This window comes from Pelodiscus sinensis, chromosome 6, assembly GCF_052426305.1.
Source record: "Pelodiscus sinensis isolate ZL-2025 chromosome 6, ASM5242630v1, whole genome shotgun sequence".
Taxonomy (NCBI): domain Eukaryota; kingdom Metazoa; phylum Chordata; order Testudines; family Trionychidae; genus Pelodiscus; species Pelodiscus sinensis.
The window spans coordinates 82,355,323-82,378,024 of NC_143057.1; the positions used below are offsets into that span (position 1 = coordinate 82,355,323).

At 43.7% G+C, this 22,702-nt stretch overlaps 2 protein-coding genes across 9 annotated transcripts in view; both read right to left on the reverse strand.

The window, feature by feature from the left end:
- FAM151B (family with sequence similarity 151 member B) overlaps nt 1–19,761 on the reverse strand; it is a 67,249-nt gene extending 47,488 nt beyond the window's left edge. For 2 of the 5 annotated variants that reach the window (XM_075932226.2, XM_006124327.5), the window contains exons 1-3: nt 10,121–19,761; nt 5,256–5,381; nt 3,485–3,650 (exon numbers count right to left, since the gene is read on the reverse strand). In XM_075932226.2, the coding sequence (XP_075788341.2) occupies nt 3,485–3,650; nt 5,256–5,381; nt 10,121–10,139 (311 nt within the window). In that variant the 5' untranslated portion in view covers nt 10,140–19,761. Of the gene's footprint in view, nt 1–3,484; nt 3,651–5,255; nt 5,382–9,317; nt 9,385–9,476; nt 9,623–9,721; nt 10,042–10,120 lie in introns of those variants that run through there. The other 3 variants (XM_075932223.2, XM_075932224.2, XM_075932225.2) reach the window with 3 other exon arrangements.
- A 694-nt stretch (nt 19,762–20,455) lies between these two features.
- The window catches only part of ZFYVE16 (zinc finger FYVE-type containing 16), an 87,948-nt gene continuing 85,701 nt past the window's right edge, over nt 20,456–22,702 (reverse strand). For all 4 annotated transcript variants that reach the window (XM_006124320.5, XM_075932214.2, XM_025185282.3 and 1 more), the window contains 2 exons: nt 22,498–22,662; nt 20,456–21,884 (listed from right to left, as the gene is read on the reverse strand). In XM_006124320.5, the coding sequence (XP_006124382.3) occupies nt 21,723–21,884; nt 22,498–22,662 (327 nt within the window). In that variant the 3' untranslated portion in view covers nt 20,456–21,722. The remainder of the gene's footprint in view (nt 21,885–22,497; nt 22,663–22,702) is intronic.

A 22,702-nucleotide genomic window follows, 5' to 3' on the forward strand; every position in this document is an offset into this window, starting at 1 on the left:
GGCTCGATGGAGTGGTGCACAGATGGGAATGTGTGTTCCATCAAGCGCTCCTCCGCAGTTTGGGAATCCTAGCCCTGCAAAACCGGCCATGATGGTGTCTAGGTCTCCAAGGTGGACAATCCGATTCAGCAGCTGAGAGTTGATGGCCCTCACCACCTGCAGAAATAAACACATACAAACACACACAGAATATGAAGTAAGAGGGGTTGCCCAAGTCCTTGGGAGACCGTCCCCCCCCCAAAGCCCCAGTATCCCTCCCCCTCCAGTGATTGCTCCCAATAGTATGATGGTGTAAGGCACAGGAGCCCTCCACCACCTCCCCTCCATTGCCCCCCACCCACCCTTTTTCTGTTACAGTCCCCTTACGGACTGCACCCCCTTCGACCCAAGGGACTTACCTCCATCAATAAAGCACCAACAGTAGATCTCCCCACACCAAACTGGTGTCCCACTGACCGGTAGCTATCAGGAGCGGCCAGCTTCCAGAGGGTAATAGCTACCCTCTTGTCCAGCGGGATGGCAGGGCGCAGGTGGGTATCCTGTCATTTCAGGGTGGGGGCAAGCCAGTTGCAGAGCTCCAGGAAGGTGGACTTCTGCATCTTGACGTTTCGGAGCCAAGCCTGATCATCCCACTGCTCCATTACGAGCCAGTCCCACCAGTCCATACTTGTTTCCATCCTCCAAAATTGCCTCTCCAGGAAAAAGTTCGGAGGCAGGAACAGTGCTGCTGCATTCTGAAGGAGCGGCTCCAGTCTGGGTTCAGCATCCGGACCAGGCATTAACAGCATGAAAGTCTCATGCAGTTGCAGCAGCATTTGAAGCACCGTGGAGCGGGGCCAGCGCCTGCCCAGGGGAAGCTCTCGCTCCATGGCAAACAAAGGTTTGGAAAAACCTCCCCCCCCCCCCAAAAAAAAAACCCCCACTGCTGTGCTGTGCCAGGAAGCAGGGCACTCCAAGCAAGCATTACAGAAACTTTGCTGTCCCTCTAGGAGATAAGCAAGGCAGCTGCAGCAGCAGAGCAACGGCTAGTCGGGGGGGAGGGGGAGTTCCTTTTAGCACGTTTCTCTGCAAAGGGCAGGCAGCAGCACCAGGAAGTACATGCTGCCCCTGTGACCTGGAAGAAGCAGTTCCGGGTACTTTCTTCTGTCGACAGAGTGTCCTGCAGTCTGGACACTCTCTGTCGACAAAGCAAATAGTTTTGTCTATCTGCTTGATGTAGTCTAGTCAAAACTTCTGTCGACAAAAGCCTGTAGTCTATACGTACCCTAACACAGGAACAGGTACATATACATGAGCACTAAATAGCAGCAAACTGCTGGTGGTGGTGGTGAGTCTGCTGGCCCTTGCAGCCAGGCACTGTGGCTAATCAGGCTACCTGCTGCAGACCAGCTGTACTAATCAGGTTACCCAGAGATGAGCTCTGCTGCAGGTCACGATTCCTGACAAAATGTTCCAGAGTGAATCACAATAGAAACCGTCAAATGCAGTTAAATGGTAGAATGATTAATGGTTTTTGCCATTCGGTGCCCTCTTCAATTAATCTAGGGTGAAAATCTGGACTACACATGATCTTCTCAGTCAAAATTCAATCTGCTCTTCCCTTAGCTTTACATTAGCTGTTTCTTTTAGTATTTTTGGGAGAATTCTGTGCCACTATGCACATACAGAATTCATTCCTGTGAAGAATTTTTTTTTCTCTGAAGAAAATGCATAACTGCAGCAGAATTTCTTTGGACCACCAGAGGCTGCTGTGCTGCCAGAACAGAGAGCATCAGAGCAGCCCCAGCTACAGACAGGAAAGAAAAGAGGTTGTGTTCTTCGTAGTGTCCTGCTCTTGGTGCCAGGTCAGGAGGCCTGGGACATGGGAGGATGGACAGCATGGGACACATGGGTCTGCTGGATGATCTCACAGACTAATGTTCAGAAGGGCTAGTTGGGGAGAGAGATTGGGGTGAGGGCTGAATGGGAATAGTGGTGCAAGGATACATGGGGATGAGGGAGGCGGTTGCACAGGGATACATGGGAACAGCAGCAAATGTGCCCGACTGAATGAGAGAAGCTAGGCATTACACAGGATCTGCATAGAAGAGGCTCTGTAACAAACCTCCCCCCCCAAAAAAAATTCCATATTTCTCCCACCCACACCCAACAACCCTCCAGGCTCTCATCCAGACTCCTTCCCAGCAATTACTTGCCTGTCCATATGCGCCTCTCTTACTTCTGGACTCCCCTCAACCTTTTGTACTATTTCTGAGTGGTATGAGAAATATATATTCCCGTATTGTAGTTTAAATGAATTATTACTCAAAATACTATATTAATATGCCGAATATGAAATCTATTAGTCAAAAAATACTTCTTGAATTTTTTTTATTTTCTGTATTATTACAGACATACTTGCTGACAGATTTTTTGAAATACATTACCAAAATAAATTAAACTGGTCTGATTATGTGTTATTTTTACAACTAAAATATGCAAAACTTTAAAATACTGAGAGTAGACTATTTAAATTTTGGACACTGAATTCTTCCAGAAATACTGTAGTCTGCTTTAAAGATACTGCAAAAGACTTTACCTGTCACTGAAAGGAGTATAACATCTCACCAGTTATAGCAATCATTTTAGGTCACTTTTTTTTTTTTTTTTTTTTGTATTTTGACTACAATGCCTTTTTCCTCGTTGTTCTGCAACCTCGTTGTTGGTCTCAAATTTTACTGAAAAGTTTGTTGATTTTATGATCTGTCTTATCACAAATTTTCTGTATTTTCCCAGTGACTTGGTGCTCACCTGCATCTTTTCCCGTTTTTAATGTTTGTATGGCATCTTTCACTTCCTTTTGTTTTATACGAGATGTTACAATGACTCACGCCAGTTATTTAATGTTTTGTCAAAGTAAAACAATTCTGATGGCATTGGTCTGATTTTTTTAGAGCACTAAACTTTCTGATAACATATTAAATATTCAAAGCACATCTACAAAAGACTTCACTTGCAGCTAGGAGAATTCAAGGTAACAGTCCCTGGGTAGGCTCCCTGTCAAAGACCCTTTTCCAGCCCCCCAAGTACATACACCTTTTAAGGGGCAAGCCTCCATCTCCTGCCCCTCCCTGTGCCTGGTCCCTGCAGTGCCCCCCTCTTGCTGCTTCCTGCCAGCCCCATCCTGTGCCTGCCTGGTCTCTGCTACATTCCCCACCCCATGCACCGCGCCAGCCCCTTCCCTTACCCACCTCCGGCAGCACCCCTCGTCCTCTGTCCGCCTAACCCCTTCCCAGCTACTGCAGCATCCTTCCTGGCCAAAGTAGGGTGGGGGTGTCTTTGCACAGCTACCCTGCACCCAACATCCCCTTTTCCCGTAGCATCCCGCTCAGTGAGCATAGGGCGTAGCCCCCTAATAAAGTTAATAAATGTTCTGTAAACAGAAGTTTGCCCTACTATTAATAAATAACAATAATGCAGAGTCCTTGTGAATCTTTTTACATACCTCTTAAAATCCAGCTTAATGCCTTTTTTAGTGTTTACAATCTCATTTAGCCACTCCTGTAATGTGTTGTCACTGTTTGTTTCAGGAGGATGAGCCATGATTGGTTCACCATTTCCTTCTTCCTCACCACAAAGAAGAATATCTGCTTCTACCATATGAGCAGCACCTGTTTATTTAAAACATTAATATGATGACATGTCCAGGTCTAACTTTGCAGATTTTGTGTTTGTACATTACATATTACTCACAAAAAACTACATTAAAAGAACATTATAAGGTTACAAAGTCAAGCACTCCAAAGTTAGGAAATGCCAGTATTAAGATTGCCTATGCAATCTTAATTCAACCTCTTTCTACGTATGCATTATGATAGTGTTTAATTATATGATTACGTATTATTTTTTCCATATTCAGTGCACAGGACTGATGGTGCTCACTTGGGCTGTGTCTAGATTGCACCTCTTTTCCGTAAAAGGGATGCAAATTAGACACAGCACAATTGCAAATGAAGCAGGGATTTAAATCTTCCCCGCTTTGTTTGCATAAACATGGCTGCCGCTTTTTTCCGGCTCGGGGCTTCGTCGGCAAAAAGCGCCAGTCTAGACGGGGATCTTTCGGAAAATAAAGCCTTTTCCGAAAGATCCCTTATTCCTCTTAAAATCAGGAATAAGAGATCTTTTGGAAAAGGCTTTATTTTCCGAAAGATCCCCGTCTAGACTGGCGCTTTTTGCCGGCGAAGCCCCGAGCCGGAAAAAAGCGGCAGCCATGTTTATGCAAATGAAGCGGGGAAGATTTAAATCCCCGCTTCATTTGCAATTGCGCTGTGTCTAATTTGCATCCCTTTTACAGAAAAGAGGTGCAATCTAGACACAGCCTTGATGAACAGCTATTCAATATTTAGCTATATCCCCATTGTGCTACATGTGACCCTAGTCTTTATTTACTTCACACTATCCAACTGTACTCTGAATATGGGCTTTTCTACAGGACTCATCACTACAAAATCCAAATGCTTCACAAACATTAACTGATTTATCTTAACACTCCTGTCAAGTGACAGAGGTGGATTACACACACTTTAAAGTGCAGAGCTGAGGTAGAGATAAATTAAGTCAAAAGTGTCCACCAATGCTGGGTGTCCAATTTGAGATGCCTAAGATCTGATTTTTCATAGTAGCAAGGATTTATATGTTCAAAGCACAGCATTCATGTACTTCAGTTACAGTTGTGAATGTGCAACACTTCCACAAGTCAAACCATAGGGTTTCAAGTTAGCCACCCAGAAGTAAGGAGCACACAATTAATGGCCACCTGTGAATGGTAAGATTTAAACAATTTGGAGGAGCACTTTAACTGGAACACTTTACTTAAGAAAAAGGAAAACCTATAGCTGAATACACACTTTGGTATATAAAAAGGATAAAAGGTGTGGTAAGCACTAATCAACCCAAATGGTTGGAATGGAGTGCATGGTATAGAAGTCACAGCAGGTGTGTTTAGTTTATTTTGGTTTAGTAACTTACTTTGATCTGTCTGTTTTCACTTGTAATCACTTAAATGTTACTTTTTATTCTACATAAAAATACTTTTGTTTGTTATCAAGCTCAGTGAAAATAATTGTTACCTGAAGGAGAGCAACCACTGGGCCTATCTCTCTTCCACTGATAAAGAGGGTGAATTTATAAATTTTCTCTGTGTAAAATTTTCATTCGGCATAAGATTATTTATTTGGGGTTTTGGTCCTTGTCAAAAATACACAAAGAGTACTTACTTTGAATTGCTTCTTTCATTTGTGACTTATTGTTTGCTGCATGGTACCAGATGATTTCTGCTCCATCTTTGGTTTTAATCTGGTTAGTATTCAGAAAATAATCCAATATATTTTCACTCCAAGCTCCTATGTCAATAATAATATATAAAGTAAGTACTCCATACACGAAGAAAAGTTTTAAGTAATTTCTTACCATTGCAACGGAAAAAAGAAAGATATCGGGCAAGAGTAACCAGATGCCTTTCCAAACCTGCTCTAAAAACGTAATCTACACAATACATGAAGTCCAAATTAGGGATGTAAAAACCCATTTACAGTGTTAACCTATTAAACTATTAAACCAGTGAGCTGGCATGCCATGTTGCATGTGGGAGGATGGGGGGGGCAACTGGAGCAGCCCTGCAGGGCAGTGGGCCCAGCTGGGCTGGAGCAGCCCCCTGTCTGCAGCTGCTGCCCCTCGCTACAGGCTCCAGCCCAACCAGGCACCAGTTAATTGGTTACCCCAGTAAGCATGCCGGTAAGGTAATGCTTATTGGGTAACCCTTTACATCCTTAGTCCAAATTCAAATTCTTCCTGGGGATTTAGTTTACTAGTTAAAAAAAAAAAAGATAAAAATCTCCTAGTCTTGGCTGTTCTTAAGGTTATCCCCAAAAGACTACTGAAGAGGAATGGTGAGGAGGGATAGAGAGGAATTGGAGGATATATCCCTGAAAGATAGTACTCAACCTCTAAACATATGGGCTACGTCTACACTGGCATGATTTTCCGAAAATGTTTTTAACGGAAAAGTTTTCCGTTAAAAGCATTTTCGGAAAAGCACGTCTAGATTGGCAGGATGCTTTTCCGCAAAAGCACTTTTTGCGGAAAAGCATCCGTGGCCAATCTAGACGCGGTTTTCCGCAAAAAAGCCCCGATCGCCATTTTCGTGATCGGGGCTTTTTTGCGGAAAACACTACTGTGCTGTTTACACTGGCCAAAAGTCTTTCGGAAAAAGACTTTTGCCCAAACGGGAGCAGCATAGTATTTCCAGAAAAGCACTGACGATCTTACATGAGATCATCAGTGCTTTTCCGGAAATTCAAGCGGCCAGTGTAGACAGCTAGCAAGTTTTTCTGCAAAATCAGATGATTTTGCGGAAAAACTTGCCAGTCTAGACACAGCCATGCCATCATACTTTAGTCATTTCTTTTCCAAGATGAAAAGGCCAGTCTTTAATTTCTCCTCACTTCGAAGCTGTTCATTACTCCTAATTATTTGTTGCCCTATTCTTTTTCCAAATTAGGGATGTAAAAGGTTAACCATTAACCAGTTACCTGGTAAGCATTAGGCTTACTGGAATGCTTCCCAGTTTCATTTTGTGGGACAGGCGGGCTCTAACCCCTGCTGGATCAGAGGCAGCAAGGGTAGGGGGAGACAGGAGCCAGTGCCATGAGGAGCCAGCTTTTAAGCCAGCTCCCCACAAACACTGTATCAGCGGCAGCAACATGGAGGGTGAGGGGGGACAGGTGGAAGCCAAAACGTGTGGGGAGCTGGCTTCCAAGACAGCTCTCCGCACGTGCCGGCTGTGCAGAGCTGCCTGGCCCCATCTTGCTGCTTAAGGCCAGGGAAGCTGCCCTGGAGCAGCTTCTGTCTGCAGGGAGCTTGCACCTTGTAGCCTTGTAATTGTGTAGGTAATAATTGTGTAGGTTATAATGAATGTATGTTATAGCATAAGGTTTGGATTAAACTTAAACACAAGATGTAGGCCTCAGACACGCCAGGCAGCTTTGTTAACTTATCTCCAGCTCTGTTTGATGTTAGCATGTTCTGATATTAAAGTGAAGGGATAAAATAATGTAATGCATAGTGATGTCAGTATTAGAGAAAGCCTTGTAATAGAAAGAAGTTTAATATTGAAAGACTTTGTAACTTTGTTAAAGTGACCAGAAGTACCCTTTTGTCCCATGCTAAAATTGTGTAAATGTATTATTTGTGTGAATGAGAGAGAGAATGTTTTAGGAGAGATAAGTGTGAAAGCCACTGCACACCCAAATGGTCAGAGGAGGGGCTGGAGACTCAGAAACACCAAATAATTATCAACTAAGCTAAAGCACACTGAAGACGCAAACTGGATCTAGGCAGATTGATGAGCCCTGAAGTTAGTGGCAAGCACCCCTTGATAGGGAGCCAATAACAAATTTTGCCAGAAGACAACACCCAGGAGGGGTCATCAGCATACTGATATCAGATGACTGTCAAAACAACCTCCAGATAAAACATATGTCGCAGAAAAACTGATTTGTGATGCTCAACAACTGACTAAGGCCTGACAAAGCAAAATGCATAGACTCGCATGGAAGAAAAATCCTATAAAGAATGAGGTGTCTTGTATGGTTCTTCAGATTCTGTCCTGCTAAGTCTATGGAGCATCAGTCCAGACTGACAAGAACCTGGCTCCTTCCTTGCACCCAACCTCTCTGGCCAATAGGTTGAGCCGAGCAACAGACTGGTAACTATTCCATCAGCAAGGCATGCGTGTATGTGTGTGTATGAATGCATATGCTATTTTGTTATATTATCAATAAATGCGGTGTGTTGCCTTATACCCTTGAAAAAAATCCCGTGTACTTCTTTTAAGCGTAACAACCCCCCTGTGAACAGGGTTGGTGCCATGGAGTGGCTTCTGTTTGCGGTGGACCCTGGCTCACTGAGGACAGAGACTCCTCTGTGGGATGCTGGTGCAGCCTCTGTCCCCAGGAAGCTTAGCCCACTGTGGGCAGGAGCTGCTGCTGCCCCACACTACTGCCTCTGTATCACTGGCTGCCAGCCTTGCCCCTAGGGACTATCAAATAGTTATGTAACTGCTAAAATGTAATGTGGTTATACAATTATTCAATTACACAGCATCTAACATCCCTATCCACCCAAGTTGTGTCAGAGAGGCAGAGGCTAAGCACACGGCTAACTGTTCAAATGACTAATATTTTAGTCATTTAACCAGCTGACTATTTAAACTCTTTTGTACATCCCTGTTCCAAATCATCAATATATTTAATTAATTGGGACGACCAGATCTGCATGCAGTATTCAAGATGTGGGCATACCATGACTTTACATCAAGACAATATTATATTTTCTGCTTTATCATCTATTTCTTTCCTAACAATTCCAAATATTCTATTAGATTTTTTATTGCTACTGAAGACTGAGCAGATGTTTTCAGGGAACTATCAATAATGATTCCAAGATCTCTTTCTTGAGTGGTAACAGCTATTTTACACTCCATCATTTTTGTATGTATAATTGGGATTATATTTTTCCACTTGCTTTACTCTGCATACATCAACAATAAATTCCATCTACCCTTGTGTTGCCCAACAACTCAGTTCAGTGAGACTCCTTTGTAAATCTCTGCAGTCAGCTTTGGACTTAATATTTTGAGTAATTTTGTATAATTTGCAAATTTTGCCATTTCACTGTTTACCACTTTTCCAGGATCTTTTAGGAGTAAATTGAATAGGTTCAAATGCAGATCCATGGATTATACCACTATTCATTCATGTACATCTAAGGATCCTTCAATTACTTGAATGACAAGCCTTTTGTTATCTTAATCACTCTGCTTCCCTCTGTTTATAAACAAACTCCCTGCCCAAAAGGTAAAGCTGGGAGCAGGGCAAGCTCTGATGCAGTTAAGAGCTGTCTCTGGAGCTAGGGCAAGTGCTTTAAGCCAGTGGTTCCCAGCCTTTTTTATACCAGGGACAAGCAAACCCATTTACAAACTTTTGGTGGACTGGTAACATTTTATTTGCATATTCATATTTTGTTATCAGTCCACCAAAAGCTTTGGCCCCCAGAGCCATCTGTAACCCCTAGAGCCCCCATCCCTCCACTACCCCCCAGCACCAGCCACTGACCCCAGCCCCACCTCATCCAACCCCCCCAGTGCCAGCCCCCAATATTAAACCTGTTCCCAAGAGCCCCTTAGCGCCAGCCCCCCACCCCAGATGCCCCAGCCCTAACCCCGCCCCCTCAACTAGTCCTGCGCTGCCTCGGGGTGGTGGCTGCCCCGCCGCGCTCACAGGGAACCGTTCTTCTGTGTCCGCGAGGAGCCCCCAACCCCGCCCGGCGCTGGTTGGCAGAGAGGCGGGGTAGGACACGCCTCTCCCACCGGCCATTGCGGAAGCGCCGTACCCCAACCGCCGCGGCCTAGCAGTTGGGAACCGCTGCTTTAAGCGGACCTCAAGTGTGAAACCCAACGGTTCAAACGTGAGGGAGACGACAGACGCCTGAGTGCGCCCCTAAACGGTGCCCTGGCGAGCTCTCTCGAGCAGCCCTGACTCGCGATGTGCTGAGACCCTTTGCCCCTCCTCCCCCTCTATGGTTGGGGACACGTGACCCTCGTGCACATTCCCACCCTCCACTGCGCAAAGCAACCGGCTTTGTAGGTGGGTCTGAGTGAGACTCGAAGCCGAGAGCAACCGACCTAGGAACGAAGGGCGGCGCACGGCTGGAGAGAGAACACGGCCAGGCCCGGGAGAAGGAGGGAGGGTTAATTGTGCCCCGCGGGTGACGAGACGCAAACGCGCTCGTGCATGACGTCACATCAGTAGCAGCGATGACGTAACGAAGTGGCCATTCGAAGCTCCTCCTCCCACATCTAGGCCTGTTTTCCGGCCGGCTGCGCTGCTCTCGTGTGCCACAGACCCCGCCCCCGAACCGCTAGGCAGCGCCTCCCGCCCGCCACACCTCATGGAAACAGCGTGACGGGAGTGGCAGGGCTGGGCGCAGACTTTGCCTCCGCTCCCTCACCCCTCTCCTATCCCGGCCTCGTCGCCCTCGGGCTGAGCCGGACCCCAGAACTTCCCCCGCGCCCGGTTCTTACCGCGCTCCGCCCGCTCCATGGCCGCGCCCAGGCGCCTGGGGCTCTGCTGGCTTAGCTCCGCCTGCAGGCCGCAGCCCAGCCCTCGAGGAGCCGAGATTTCGGGCTCTTTCTAGGAAGGCAGCGGAGCGTCTCATGGCCGCCCGGCCCTTTCCTGGGCGGGGCCCCCCGGAGCTGCGCCGGGGGGACGGACCCATCTCCCCGCACGAGAGGAGCAGCGCTTGCCCAAGAATCACAGCCGGGGAGGGGGAGGTTGGGCCGGGTCCGGCCCGTAGCAGCTAGAGGGGGGATGGTGGCGGGATCATCCCCCCCCGTCCATGGCCGCGCGGGGGAAGACGAAAGCGGTTCAGCCTGACGAATCCAGCACGTGCTGCCGCTGCTGCCCTTACGTCATCGCAGTGAACTGTGACGCCATCACCGCCCAGGCTTCAGTGTCTTGCCCAGTCCCCTTCTGGCCGGGCAGCAGCTCTGGGGGCACGAGCTCTGTGATGAGTGTGGGGTGAAGCTGGTTAACGCTCAACGCTAAGACATTTTTTTCCATCTAAGTATTTTGATGTTTTTAAACAAGCAACATGGGGCCTGATGTAATGCCCAAGCACTGCAGCATTAAAAATAAACGAGAAACCAGTTTCCACGCTGATCATTGGCAAAGTGGAATGCAATGACTGTCAGGTGTACCAAGTATCACAGGCTTTTTATTTTAAGGAGTTTTAATACCTGTACAAAACATGTAAATAGAAATAAAACAATTACAGCAAAAGAAACGAAGTAATATCAAATCTCTGTGGAAGGTGCTAGCCTAAATATTGTAGAGACTAGACCAGTGGTTCCCTATCTTTTTGAGCATATGGACCCCTTTTCAATCTGTTAAAATGTTATAGACTCTCCCCCTCCCCCCGCAAGGGGAGCTAGAAGCCAACATGTCCCTTGGCCCGTGCTGCTTCTTCGGCTCCCACTCCCTCCATCCACTGAGGATATGGCAAGGAGGCTCTTGTGGCCAAAGGTAGCTCCTGCCCCTGCATTCCAACCTTGGCTGGGCCCAGTGCCCTGGGGGAGGAAAAAAAAAGGAAAGTAAGGATCAGGCCCACTCTGGGACTGGGAGGAGGGAGAGGACTGGAGTGTAAATGGAAGTTCAGCTAGCGGTGGAAGGATAGATGGTGCCTCCGGGGGTATCAAGATCCCATCCCCAGGACAGGAGATAACTTGTGTGCAGCTGGTTGCAAACAGCAAGTCCAGGGCAAGAGTCACCTGATAGAAAGTTCCAGTCCCACGATGGGCCAGATCCTTACTTTCTCTTTTCTTTCCTCAACTTTCTGTAGACCCCCCCCCCCCCCCAGTACAATTCTGGACACCTAGAGGTCTGTGGACTCCGCATCGGGAAACACTGGACTAGCACTTCTGATGTCCAGGTAAAATTGAGAAATTATAAAACATTAATATTTAAAATTGGACCTATGTAAATATGTTCTGTGATTATGGAATAAATTCTAACTAAATCTATTGGTGGTGGTGGTTTTGCTGGATGATGCATTAATTTTTCCATAACTTCCTAATTTTGTTGTAATCGCCATTGTCAGGTTTGAACAATTTTTCATTTGTTAGTAAGAGGCCGTCAGTAGTACAGCTAATAGTAGATAAAAAATAATTAATTTAAATGTCCATTTCCATGAGGAAGTCCTGGCAAATACAGTAATATCCAGTCATTTGTAAAATTTGTTTATGAATAGCAGCCCAGTATTCAGCATAGGTATGATCATCATATCTGCCTAAAACCTCTTAAACTTTATCCAGTATTCATCCCCATTCACTATTTTTAACATGACGGGTATGAACTATATGTTAAATAAATATTATTTTTATCATATACAACATGATTATTGCTGGTCCTCTTTTCCAAATAAAAACTCATTCTTCATCTATCCAAATCATATTTTGACCATGTGGATATGATAGGAAAGTTGTCTGCAAAGACAAATTAGTTATGTTTCTACCAGAAGCCATCAATTCTATTAAAGTTAGTTTTCTTGATAAAACAGCTACTTAGAAAAGTTGGGAAACAATACATCCGGAAACTCTGAACAGTAAATGGAATGCTTGGAGATGAGCACGCAGACAGGATATCACATGAGGTGTACGTGAATCTTCAAATCATGATTTTTCAGCAGCAGGTCTCAGTTGGTCTGCATAGCTGCTTTAGCAATTCTTATGACCCATAGAAAGGGATCATATGATTTCAAAGTCCCATGGAGATGAGATTCTGAAGCAAAGGGAAAGGAGGGTAGGTAGTAAGGGATGTTAGAATGTGTTTAATCAACTAAATGTGTAACTGCTAAAAATTTCAGCTGTTACAGGGGGGGTGGGTAAAGGGGAAGAGGGGCAGGTGGCTTCCCAGAAGCTGGTGTTTAAACTGGCTTCTTGTGCATACCAGGAGCCTGCATGTAACACTGAAGGTTAACGAATGAGCCCAGGTACATCAGTTAATTATGTACAGTTACACTTTCAAAACCCTAGTAGGTAGTGGAACACACACAGAAACATCTCAAAAGTACAAGGTAAATACCTTCTCTTCATTTGAGTAGTGGCCCTGGGGGTGCTCTGCTGGAGATGATGCTCATGTAGAACCCTCTGAATGAGGCTGGAACTTCAGAAACTGGTCTAGAAACTTTACAGAATGAAAGGTAGAATCCAGTGGGGGCAGGAACTCCATGTGGAGTGGAGGGGAGATACCTAGACTTAGCTAGGGTGGTAGACCCAGTTTTATTCTGGGAAAGAGACTCTGGGGAATTCTTGTTTCAGCTCTTCCAAGTCTTACTTAAGAGCCTGAGCAGCATGGAGGTCATTCTAATTCCATCTCTGTGGCTAGATCCCAGTCACTCCAGCTCTCACTTTCTATTGCAGAGGCACTTTTACTAGAGGTATGCACAAAGGAATAGTGCCTTGAGGAGATGTGAACCAAGGCCCATATAGCAGCTTTGCAAATTTCCACAAGAGGAATATTAGGACAGAAGTTTCCACCCTCTGGAGTATGTCCCCTTATGGGGGTGCCAAAAAACATTTGAGAGGCTTTGATCGTGCCTGTGAGGCAGTTCCAAGCCCCACCCCTTACAGTGTTGCCTCAGAGTAGGAGAGGGGCACGAGCTCTTCTAACTGCTTCTATTTAAAAGGCTCACATCTTTCCTACGTCTTGCCTAGCAGTCACAAGGAAGGCACAAGCACTTGAGACAGCAAGCCCTTTTTTCTCTCTAGCAATGTCCTAGAGGCATGGGGAGCTGTGAGCCCTTTTAAGTGCTTCTATTTAAAGGGCTCGTGCCCTCCCTGTGCCTGTCAGGCAGCATTGCCTAGCACCCATAGGGCACAGGAGAGCACTTTAAATATAAACAGTTGAAAGGGATTGTGCATCTCTGGCCATAGGCTAGAGGCTCAGAGAGCTGCATGTCTTTTCAGCTGTTTCTGTTTAAAGGGCTCTCATTATCCTCAAGGCTGCTAAGTAACACATTGCGTGAAAGGCACAAGGAAAGTCCAATCCCTTTAAATAGAAGCACTTAAAAGGGCTCTCAGCTCCCCTCATCACTAGTGTGTTCCTAGGGAGCCCGGGACATGAGCCTTTTCAACTGCTTCTATTCAAAGGGCTTGTGGATGCTGGGCAGCTGTCAGACAACAGGTTAGCAATGGGGGCCAGGAGCTGAGAGTCTGTTGCATGAAATCAAAATATCCATCCCAGACAACTCTGGGAGGAGGCTAACCCCCAGCACCCTCCCCTCTGCTCCAGGTCCCTTCCATTGGCCAGAAGTCAGGGGCCCCAGGCCCAGGAAAGCTCCTGATAGGGTAGCTCTCAACCCCGCCCCTTCCAGATTGGCCCACAGCCACTTCTGAAATGTATGAAGTAGCCTCCCCACATTCAAAAATTATTGCTCACCGTTGGTCTATCAGAAGTGAAATAGGTTGAAGGGTTACCATTTTGAATTTTTGTACTTTCACAAATATATTTAGCATCCTAAGATATAGATTGCTATACATTTCTCCCTGCCCTTTTTTGGAATAACAAAGTATCTGGAATGGTACAGAGGAAGAAGATTTTTAAGTGGGAGCTGATTCCATGGCTCCTGTGCAGAGGAGGAAGAAAAATTGTCTGTCTTGAGGTGTGTGACTGCCTTCAAAAGGGATGGAGGGGGAGTGATGGAGTAGAAATGGATATAGAAGCCCAATGTTATCACCTCCAATAGATGGTTTTTGGAGTTTATGTGCTTCTATGAGATGTGGAAATGAGAGAAATCACCACCAAAAAGACTGGAGGATGAAAAGGGCAGAATGATACAACAGCAGACTCAGATTGTGGGACGGCAATGATCATGGGCCTCAGCTGCCATGTGAAAATGAACACTGTACATGATGGCTGCTGTTTCGATCCAAAAGCAGTAGCAATAACTTTCCTCTCTGCATTCCGTGGGGCAGAGAGGTTCAGGTGGCTCAGATGCTCTATGGTATATGGTGGGGGGAGGGCGGAAAACAGTTGCTTACCTGTACACCAGGCAAGATGAGTAGTGCACAATGTGTCATCTTCAGTGGGAGACTTTTGCCAGAAATATTGATAGGCAATATGTATGCCTCTATTTTCTGCATGATTCAGGGAGGGGCATAGGGAGGAGTTCAGTCGGTCATGGAACGTACATGAACAAAATCTCTCTCAAAGGACAAACAGTTATGATGTGGGTTAGTAACCATTTCCCCTCTTTTCAGTGATTGTGCATGTACACCTTCCACTGTAGGTGACTCATCAGCAGTTCCCTTATAGGTGGAGGGGCTATGGCTCATTAAGCAGCAATTGTAACACTCATTTGCTAAAGCCAGATGATCATGAGTTGAAAAGATATGGATAGGACTGTGTCATTGCCTTGCATATATCAGTAATTGAAACACTGCTCAGAAAAAGTGATTGAGCAAGCCCTTATTCTCACTGGAGGAGAGATTTAAGCAACATTGTCAAAGAGCTTAATGCAGTCGGAAATCCAGTGTGAGAGTCAAGATTGACCTTTAATTGTCTCAATATAGGCTACAAGAAGTCTGAAGGAAGTCCTGAATTACTTAATGTAATCCAAATAAAATGCCTAGGCTACACAAATATCCAAAGTATGAAATGTTCTCATTCATCTCCAGGTGAGAGGTTTCAGGAAAAAAACCACACAAATATAAATTGTTTGGTTTAGATGGAATACTGACATTACCTACAGCATAAACTTAGGGTGTGGCCTCAGGGAAGCCATATCCTTATGGAATACCATAAAGAGAGTCAATAAGACAGCCCTAAGTTCTAAAACCATTCTTATGGAAGTGACAGCATTTCTGGAGGCTATCTGCATAAACGATGAAGACAATTAAATTGTAGCCATAAGTTCAAAAGGGGATCTCTGAGTCTGGAAGGGACTAGAGAGATGTAAATCCCATACAGGTAAAGTAGCAGACACAGGAAGGTAAATGGGGATGAGGCTTTTCAGAAATTTAGAAATGAGAATGAAAAAAATGGAAAAATCAATCTATTAGTAGATACAGTGCAGAAACAGAAGCCCAGAGAACTTCCACAGAATTTATTGGAAGGTCTGTTGACTTTAGATATAAAGATAACATAGCATGTGTGTAATCTCTATGTGATAAGGAAATAAATGCTGAGATAATTAATCCAAACCAAAATCTCTTCTTCACTCTATACGTGGCTCCAATGGTCTCTCTTCTTCTACTCACTATGATGGTCTGGACCATTCAGGAGCACAAATTCTCAAGTATTCAAACAGCAATCTTCCATGTTGTAAAATGGTGAGTTGAAGCTGAGATGTGGATACTTATTCTCATTCTGAGACAAGATTAGAAGTAAAATTATCAGCGGCTGGATGGAACACTGATATAGGTCCATAAACTAGTATTGTCTCACAGCAGCTTCTTGAGTACCCTCAGAATGAGAAATTAGAGGAAACATATAGGACAAGATTAGACCATAGAAGATAAGCACTTGTGATGGAACCTGGGCTGTGGCCTGCCCTGGAACAGTGTTTCATGTAGTAGTTCAGATTGGCAGTGAATTGCTTTTATTGAACTGCTTGTATTGGTTTAAAAAACATCCTGAGGGAATACGCGCTTGTGTTTCTGATTCAAGAAGATGAAAGGGGACTGGAGAGCTGTTTTCCTATAAGCTATGCATTTGTGTGGTCACGCAGGAGAGATTCTAAAGGCACTTAGCTGATTAGCACAGAACTCACAGCTTGGTTTGTGTTTCCTCTGGTGGTGCATATTTGCATGTCTTTTGGGGTGCACATATAAATTTATTCCACATATGGACAGAAAACATTAGAGGGAACATTGCTGATGAGCACTTAGATTTATAAAGTCTTGAACCAGTAATGGAGGACTTACTAGGAGATTTTTTGGGAGAAGAAATTTCAGAAAGTTTGAGTGCTTCAAAACTGGCAAAGACGAAGCATGATGTAGGGCACCGGACGTGTGCTTTGAATGAAAAACAGCTGGAGAGGTCCGTCAGGTAGATTCCCATGTCTCCTGTGTTGTGATCGAGCTCAGCTTCACTGTGGGTTGCATCACCTTTTTTATATGAAGCAAATCTGTTAGTCTATTTTTTAAGTCATGATGGAGAGTGGGGGGTACAAAAATAGCATTTATCCTCATCAGTCCCTCACCAAGACAGATCAGACCACTCATGCCAGTCTTGCATGGAAAAGAACCCAGCATACGGCACATTGTTTAAAACAGCTTTTTTTCATAATAAAATTCTCCAGGAAATTACTGAGATATAATTAACTGAACTACTGAATACTTACTATAACTGGATGTACTAAAGCTATAAAAAATAGCTAAATTAAGCAATTTCTGTGGGGAGAAAGTAAACTATCCTCACAGGCAGTGAGAAGAAAGAGGTGACAGACATCTATGTTATGCTTTTGTCAGAAACCAGGTGCACATATGCTGGCTAGTGATACTGCAGGCAAAAGTCCAATTGATTGCTCTGGATGCACATATACCTACTGTGGAATGTACTCATGCATAATCACTCCAACTAGAACTGAACTGGGTTCTAGTGCTATCTGAGGCATATTTACACTTTAAAGCCATTTTTCCCCCAGTCATGAATTGTCTAAGATAATTGTAGGGAAATGCATTTGTTTAACAATATACATTTAGCATGTAAAGCTATTTTCTGAACGTTTTATTATTCTAAAGTTCATTTCTTAGCCTCTTTGTAAAAAGCTACACACCCACTACAAAAAGTAAAGGAGATACGGGACAATACTGCCTGTCTCTCCTGTGTAATTCAAACAGCAGATTTAACCCCAGTTGAGGCTCTCAGCTGCTTTTTGCCTGGTATAATTGGTGCTATGGCTTGGTCACAGAAATCACGAGCTCTGTAGTATCCTCCTGAAGGGTTGTAGCAGACATGGTCTGCTCAGCAGTTGGGGTTGTAGTCATGGTTACCTTGGTGATGATCTGGACAGACTGATCCTGTGATGTCAATGATTCCAATCCCTTAGAGGCTGGATGATATTTAACTGGCTGAGCATTCGAGTTTGAGACCACCAACCTGAAGCCCCGGGAAAACTAGTTTTGGTCCTCATGATAACCCCGCGGGGGGCGGGGGGAGGAGAAGAGAGCCATTGCGCTGCCAGGACAGAGGCCATGTTACCAGTGCCTCACTTCTGTACTATGAGAATAGCATTAACTATGGTGGGAATAAAAGGAGTCCAATGACCGTGATCTGGACCAAGACTATCATTGTGGTGCTGACAACCAGTATTGGGGATTAGTGCCAGAAACCTAGACTCTTGTCTAGACAGTGCCAGTTGGATGCCAGTGCCTTGGTGATAGCATGTGATCAGTGCTGAACTGGCCAAGGAGATCACCACATCATAGACAGTTTTCTTCTAGATGGGACTGAGCTCAGAGGCACCAGAGGCTTGTCCTGACAGCCAAAAGTTGGGGTGCTGTCACTTCTATTAACTTCTTGTCAGCTTTAAAAGTGTCCAGAGTGCAAGCTAAACTCAACTCCACCACCTTCCACTATTTGAGCAATTGCTGGGCACCAGACTGAATGGTCCCCTCCAGGGAACTAACATCAATAGTGCTGACTCCTGCTTCTTAGGTGTCAAGTGCTCCTTCTTGGGATGCACTGCTATTGAGCCTGGCAGCTGGACAGCCTTCAGCCCTGGGTAATCACGACATCAGTATTCTTTACTTGTATGGTACTGGTGAATGGGACTGTGCTGGGATGCCTCATCTTCTTCCAGTGCCAGGGACCAGTAGTGTCAACAGTTTGAATCCTTCCTCAGTGCCATGTTGTACACTGAGGCCAGAGCGCTCTGCACAAATATGCACAGCACTGGGGCCCGGTGTGCCGAGGTGGGCTGAGGATAGAGCAGACTTCATCAAAAGATGAAAGTCCCACTCCTTCATCCTTGAGTGGAAAGACCTGCAGATTTTTCACTAATCTGTCTGGTGCTCTTCTCTCAGACACTTCAGGCAGGGACTTGCTGCATGCCCAAGAGCTATGGGGAGGTAAGGGATAGGGCAAAGCCCTACTCCCTAACCTTAACATAACACTAAAACTAAATTCACTATGAACTGAAACATATATAAAAGCAGAAACTAGAGAACAAGCTTACGGAAGCACTTGCGAGGCAAGTGAACATTGTTCAAATGACCATTACAAGCAGTAGGAAGGAACTGAAAGTGGGGGTTGAGTCAGCAAAGTCATATATTAAGAAGGTGCCAGTTCACAGAGCCTCAGAGCCAACCCCAGGGGTGCTGCCAAGGGAAAAACTTTCCAACCACTGTGCATGTAGCGCACACGTACTGGATTGAAATTGACAGGAACAAGCATTAAGAAGATATAAAGCAGATCAGTGGTTCTCAAACTGTGGATCAAGATTGCACGGGCTGGCTTACAACTTGCTGGGGGCCAGGGTCAAGCCCCAGACCTACCACCTGGGGCTGAAGCCCGAGCCTGAAGGCTGCCCCCCCCCAAGCAGTGGGGCTCAGCTTACAGGCCCTCTTCCTACAGTTGAAACCTTAGGGTGTCTGCTTTGACCCATCTCCACCCAAGGCAGTAGCACTCAGGTAGGCTCAGGCTTTGGTTTCCGTCTCAAAGAGTCAAGTATAGGTGGCCCCCGACTTGCGACGCCATCAGTTTCTGGAGAAGCATCGCAAGTCAGGGGCATCTTAACTCAAACCCTCATTTACAATAGGTGTCATGCGCCGTTGTAAATGTGGGCCAAGGATGTAAGTTAGGGGTTTCTGGCCCCTTCCACACTTACAAAAATGGTTGGGGGGAAGGGGGCCATAACTCCGACGGTTGCATCTCGGGGGTTTCCTGTAGTAATTTTTGTTGTGAGAAAGAGGTTGTGGTGTAATGAAGTTTGAGAACCCCTGGCATAGATTGATATTGGAGAGCAGGTGGCCCCTTCTGTGCCATCCATGTGCAATCCATTTATGTTCATCACTAACTGTACTACTGCACCTTTTTTAAGATTTTTAGATTTTGGCCAAAGCCAGATCTTCAGAACCAGAAAAGTATCTGAAACATTTCATGCTGGTCCATTTATTTGTCAGTATTATTTACAGCCTATTGCCGAAAGCTGTATTTGGAAATAAACAACAATTTCTGTGGTAAGAATAGTCTATAACTCCAAGTACAACAGCAGAATTAAGCAAAAAAACAAACTTTAAAGACAGAAAAAATATGGGAAACTTGTGTCCAAGAAGTACTTTTTGCTTTAATAGAACAATGTTATTTTACCTCATCTGTTAAGCATTTAAATCAGTTTTATTTGTTAGTGATAATTATTAAATGAAATTGAAACATTAAATGGTAAGAGTTTAAAGACATGAATCTGATTTCCCAAATTACCAATATGGCAACACCAAAAAAGAGAAAATAATTAGTTTGCAAATTGTTTTCATCTGGTGTAACTGAACTTAACATTGAGAAACATGACAATGGTCATTTGTCTATTGTTCATGTTTCTAATACTGCTTGCCCCTGCTGTCTTCTTGTTAGCCACTTTCAGAAGACTACACATCCATTTTGTTCATGCTACCTAACTTAATGTCTCTGGCTGGTCCACAGAACTGCAATTTTTCTCTGAACAAAAAATTGTCTGCATTACTACAATGAAATACCTAGTTTCTTTAACCTAAGACCTTAAATCCTGTACATTTCCATTATTATGGGTCTTCAAGGTGTGGGTAATAGGACTGGTGACTTTTTTTAAGTTACAAGCTATGTTTTTGATACAAAAAATATATATAAATATCTCCTATGAGAATGAAGAAGGCATCTAGATATTTAGGTTTTTAATGATCTGTCAGTCTAAAACTCAACATTTTATTCAATTTTGGTTTTAGATATAGCGTGTTAAGATGCTCTTCAAAATGAACAGGTTAATTACACAATAGTTATACCTGATCAGTGTTATCTAAATCTCTGCACTCAGGCACAAATTACAAACCTCCTCTTAGTTTTTAATTGCTAATACCCCAGTATCAAAAATACGTACTATACAAAGAACCTCAAAAATGCAATCTAATCATGAAAATTCACACTTAATACATTTTCTTCCTGAAAAATAAATAGGGCTACGAAGAGGTTTCAGAAGTTAGAGATAGAAGCAGAAAAGGTATTACAGGTTTCATGCCCGGCTTATTGCTACATGACAACTACTCAGGGTCACCTGGGCTGTTCTTTATCACTCTTGGAAGTCCCAAATTACAAAGGTATATTTTAAGCACAGGAAAACAAAAATCAGTGTAATACAAAAATAATACCCAACAAAGTTAGATAAGTCATTATAAATACATAAGGAAACCAGCTACTCTATAAAGAGACTCAGCTTAAAAGCACAAGTTCCAAAAGCACCACCAAACATACTAATTCTCTTGATTTTTAAGCCAGAACAAGGCCAATTAAGAAATCTTAAAAAACCCAGATATCCACAACATATTGGACAAAGTTCTGTTCTCTATTCTTCCCACACAATAAATATCCCATTGTGTAGGCAGATTCTACATATTACAAGTACATAAGTATCCACTGTTTGGGGTCAACCCTTAGATTTTATACTGGATCTCAATAGCAACAAACAGTTCTGTACCAATTAAATATACAAGATTTAAAAAAAATTTAAATACAACTCATTTGCACATCCACATGGAGTGTCCCAGATTTATGCTACATCTAATTATAAGGACTGTTACTAAATCATTTGCTTGGGTTTAAGAGGTATATGGCTTACCCTTACAACAAGTATAGTAGATGCTACAGATTGCTTAGAGGTAAGAAGTCTTTGCCTTTTTTTCCAGTGACTATATTAAGTGTAAAGTTTCACAACCATAGGAAAGCTTAAACTCTAAAATAAAAAGTTATTTTTTATACTAGGGTTAGAGGACTTGGTTCATTTTTAGAAACTAAACCCAGTATAAAAATCTATTACTCAATTATATTTTTGAAATAAACCTTAACTTCTTTAGTGTTGATAGGATTACAGCTTTGGTGCTGGGTTAATTCTAGCAAATCAGAACATTATACATAGTATAATATATATTGTCATTTATATTAAAAGAGGTATTCTGTAATAAAAAATATTAATTCAACTTCTAATGGTACACTTGTGGTGTCTGATGTCCCACCATGGATCACAGGAATCAGAGCACTGTCAAGGTCCTTTAGATAATGCTGTGGAAGAAGCTGGCCTCCAGATCCTAACTGATACTCAACCTAAAATAAAAATAGTTATTTTAAGTTGGTATATCACATGAGATGTTAATACAAGCCCAAATTAGAAGAGCAATAGATACAGTGTGCAATCATCAATATAAAACAAATTTCAGGTAAAGTCTTCTATTCTAACAAGTAGCATTGACCAGGGATTGGAGACTGGAAGAGACTCTGGGAAAGTTAACACATTAACTGGCCAGAAGACCGTGTATTCAGAATTGAGACACACTGCCTTCTCCTCAGAGTGATGAATTCAGGATGCAAGCAACCAGATCTTTTGTATATTCGTTACTTAATGACAGACCTTTGAAAACTATTTAACTTGAAAACAAAATTTGAAGTTTAAATTGTGGTGAGTGTAAATAAACTCCTGCATCTCTCTCAGCTAATGATCTTAAAACATGACCTACACAGTTTCTCTAGGAACAATAAGGATTGAGTCTAATTCTCAGACTCGTGTTCTGAATTTTTTCCAGTAACATCCATTGCTGGCAACTGACTTTGCATTTGGCCATGTGCAAAGGTTTAAAAGGGCTACAGACATTATATCTAAATATCATTATTTTAAGATGGTAATATTACATATTGTGTGTGTGCAGTAAACAAAAATTACCATATCAGTATCAATGGAGACTCTGAGGCCTATCTTATTCATTCCATTATTTTTCAGTGTTTTGAGATGCGGGCAAAGAGCAGCACTGCTGGCTACAGCAATCTCTTTAGCAAACTGGTAAGGCATTGCACTGGATATCTCATGGTCCTTTAGGATATAGAATACCTGAAAGTATAGTAAGGACAAAACATGATAAGTGGCTTTT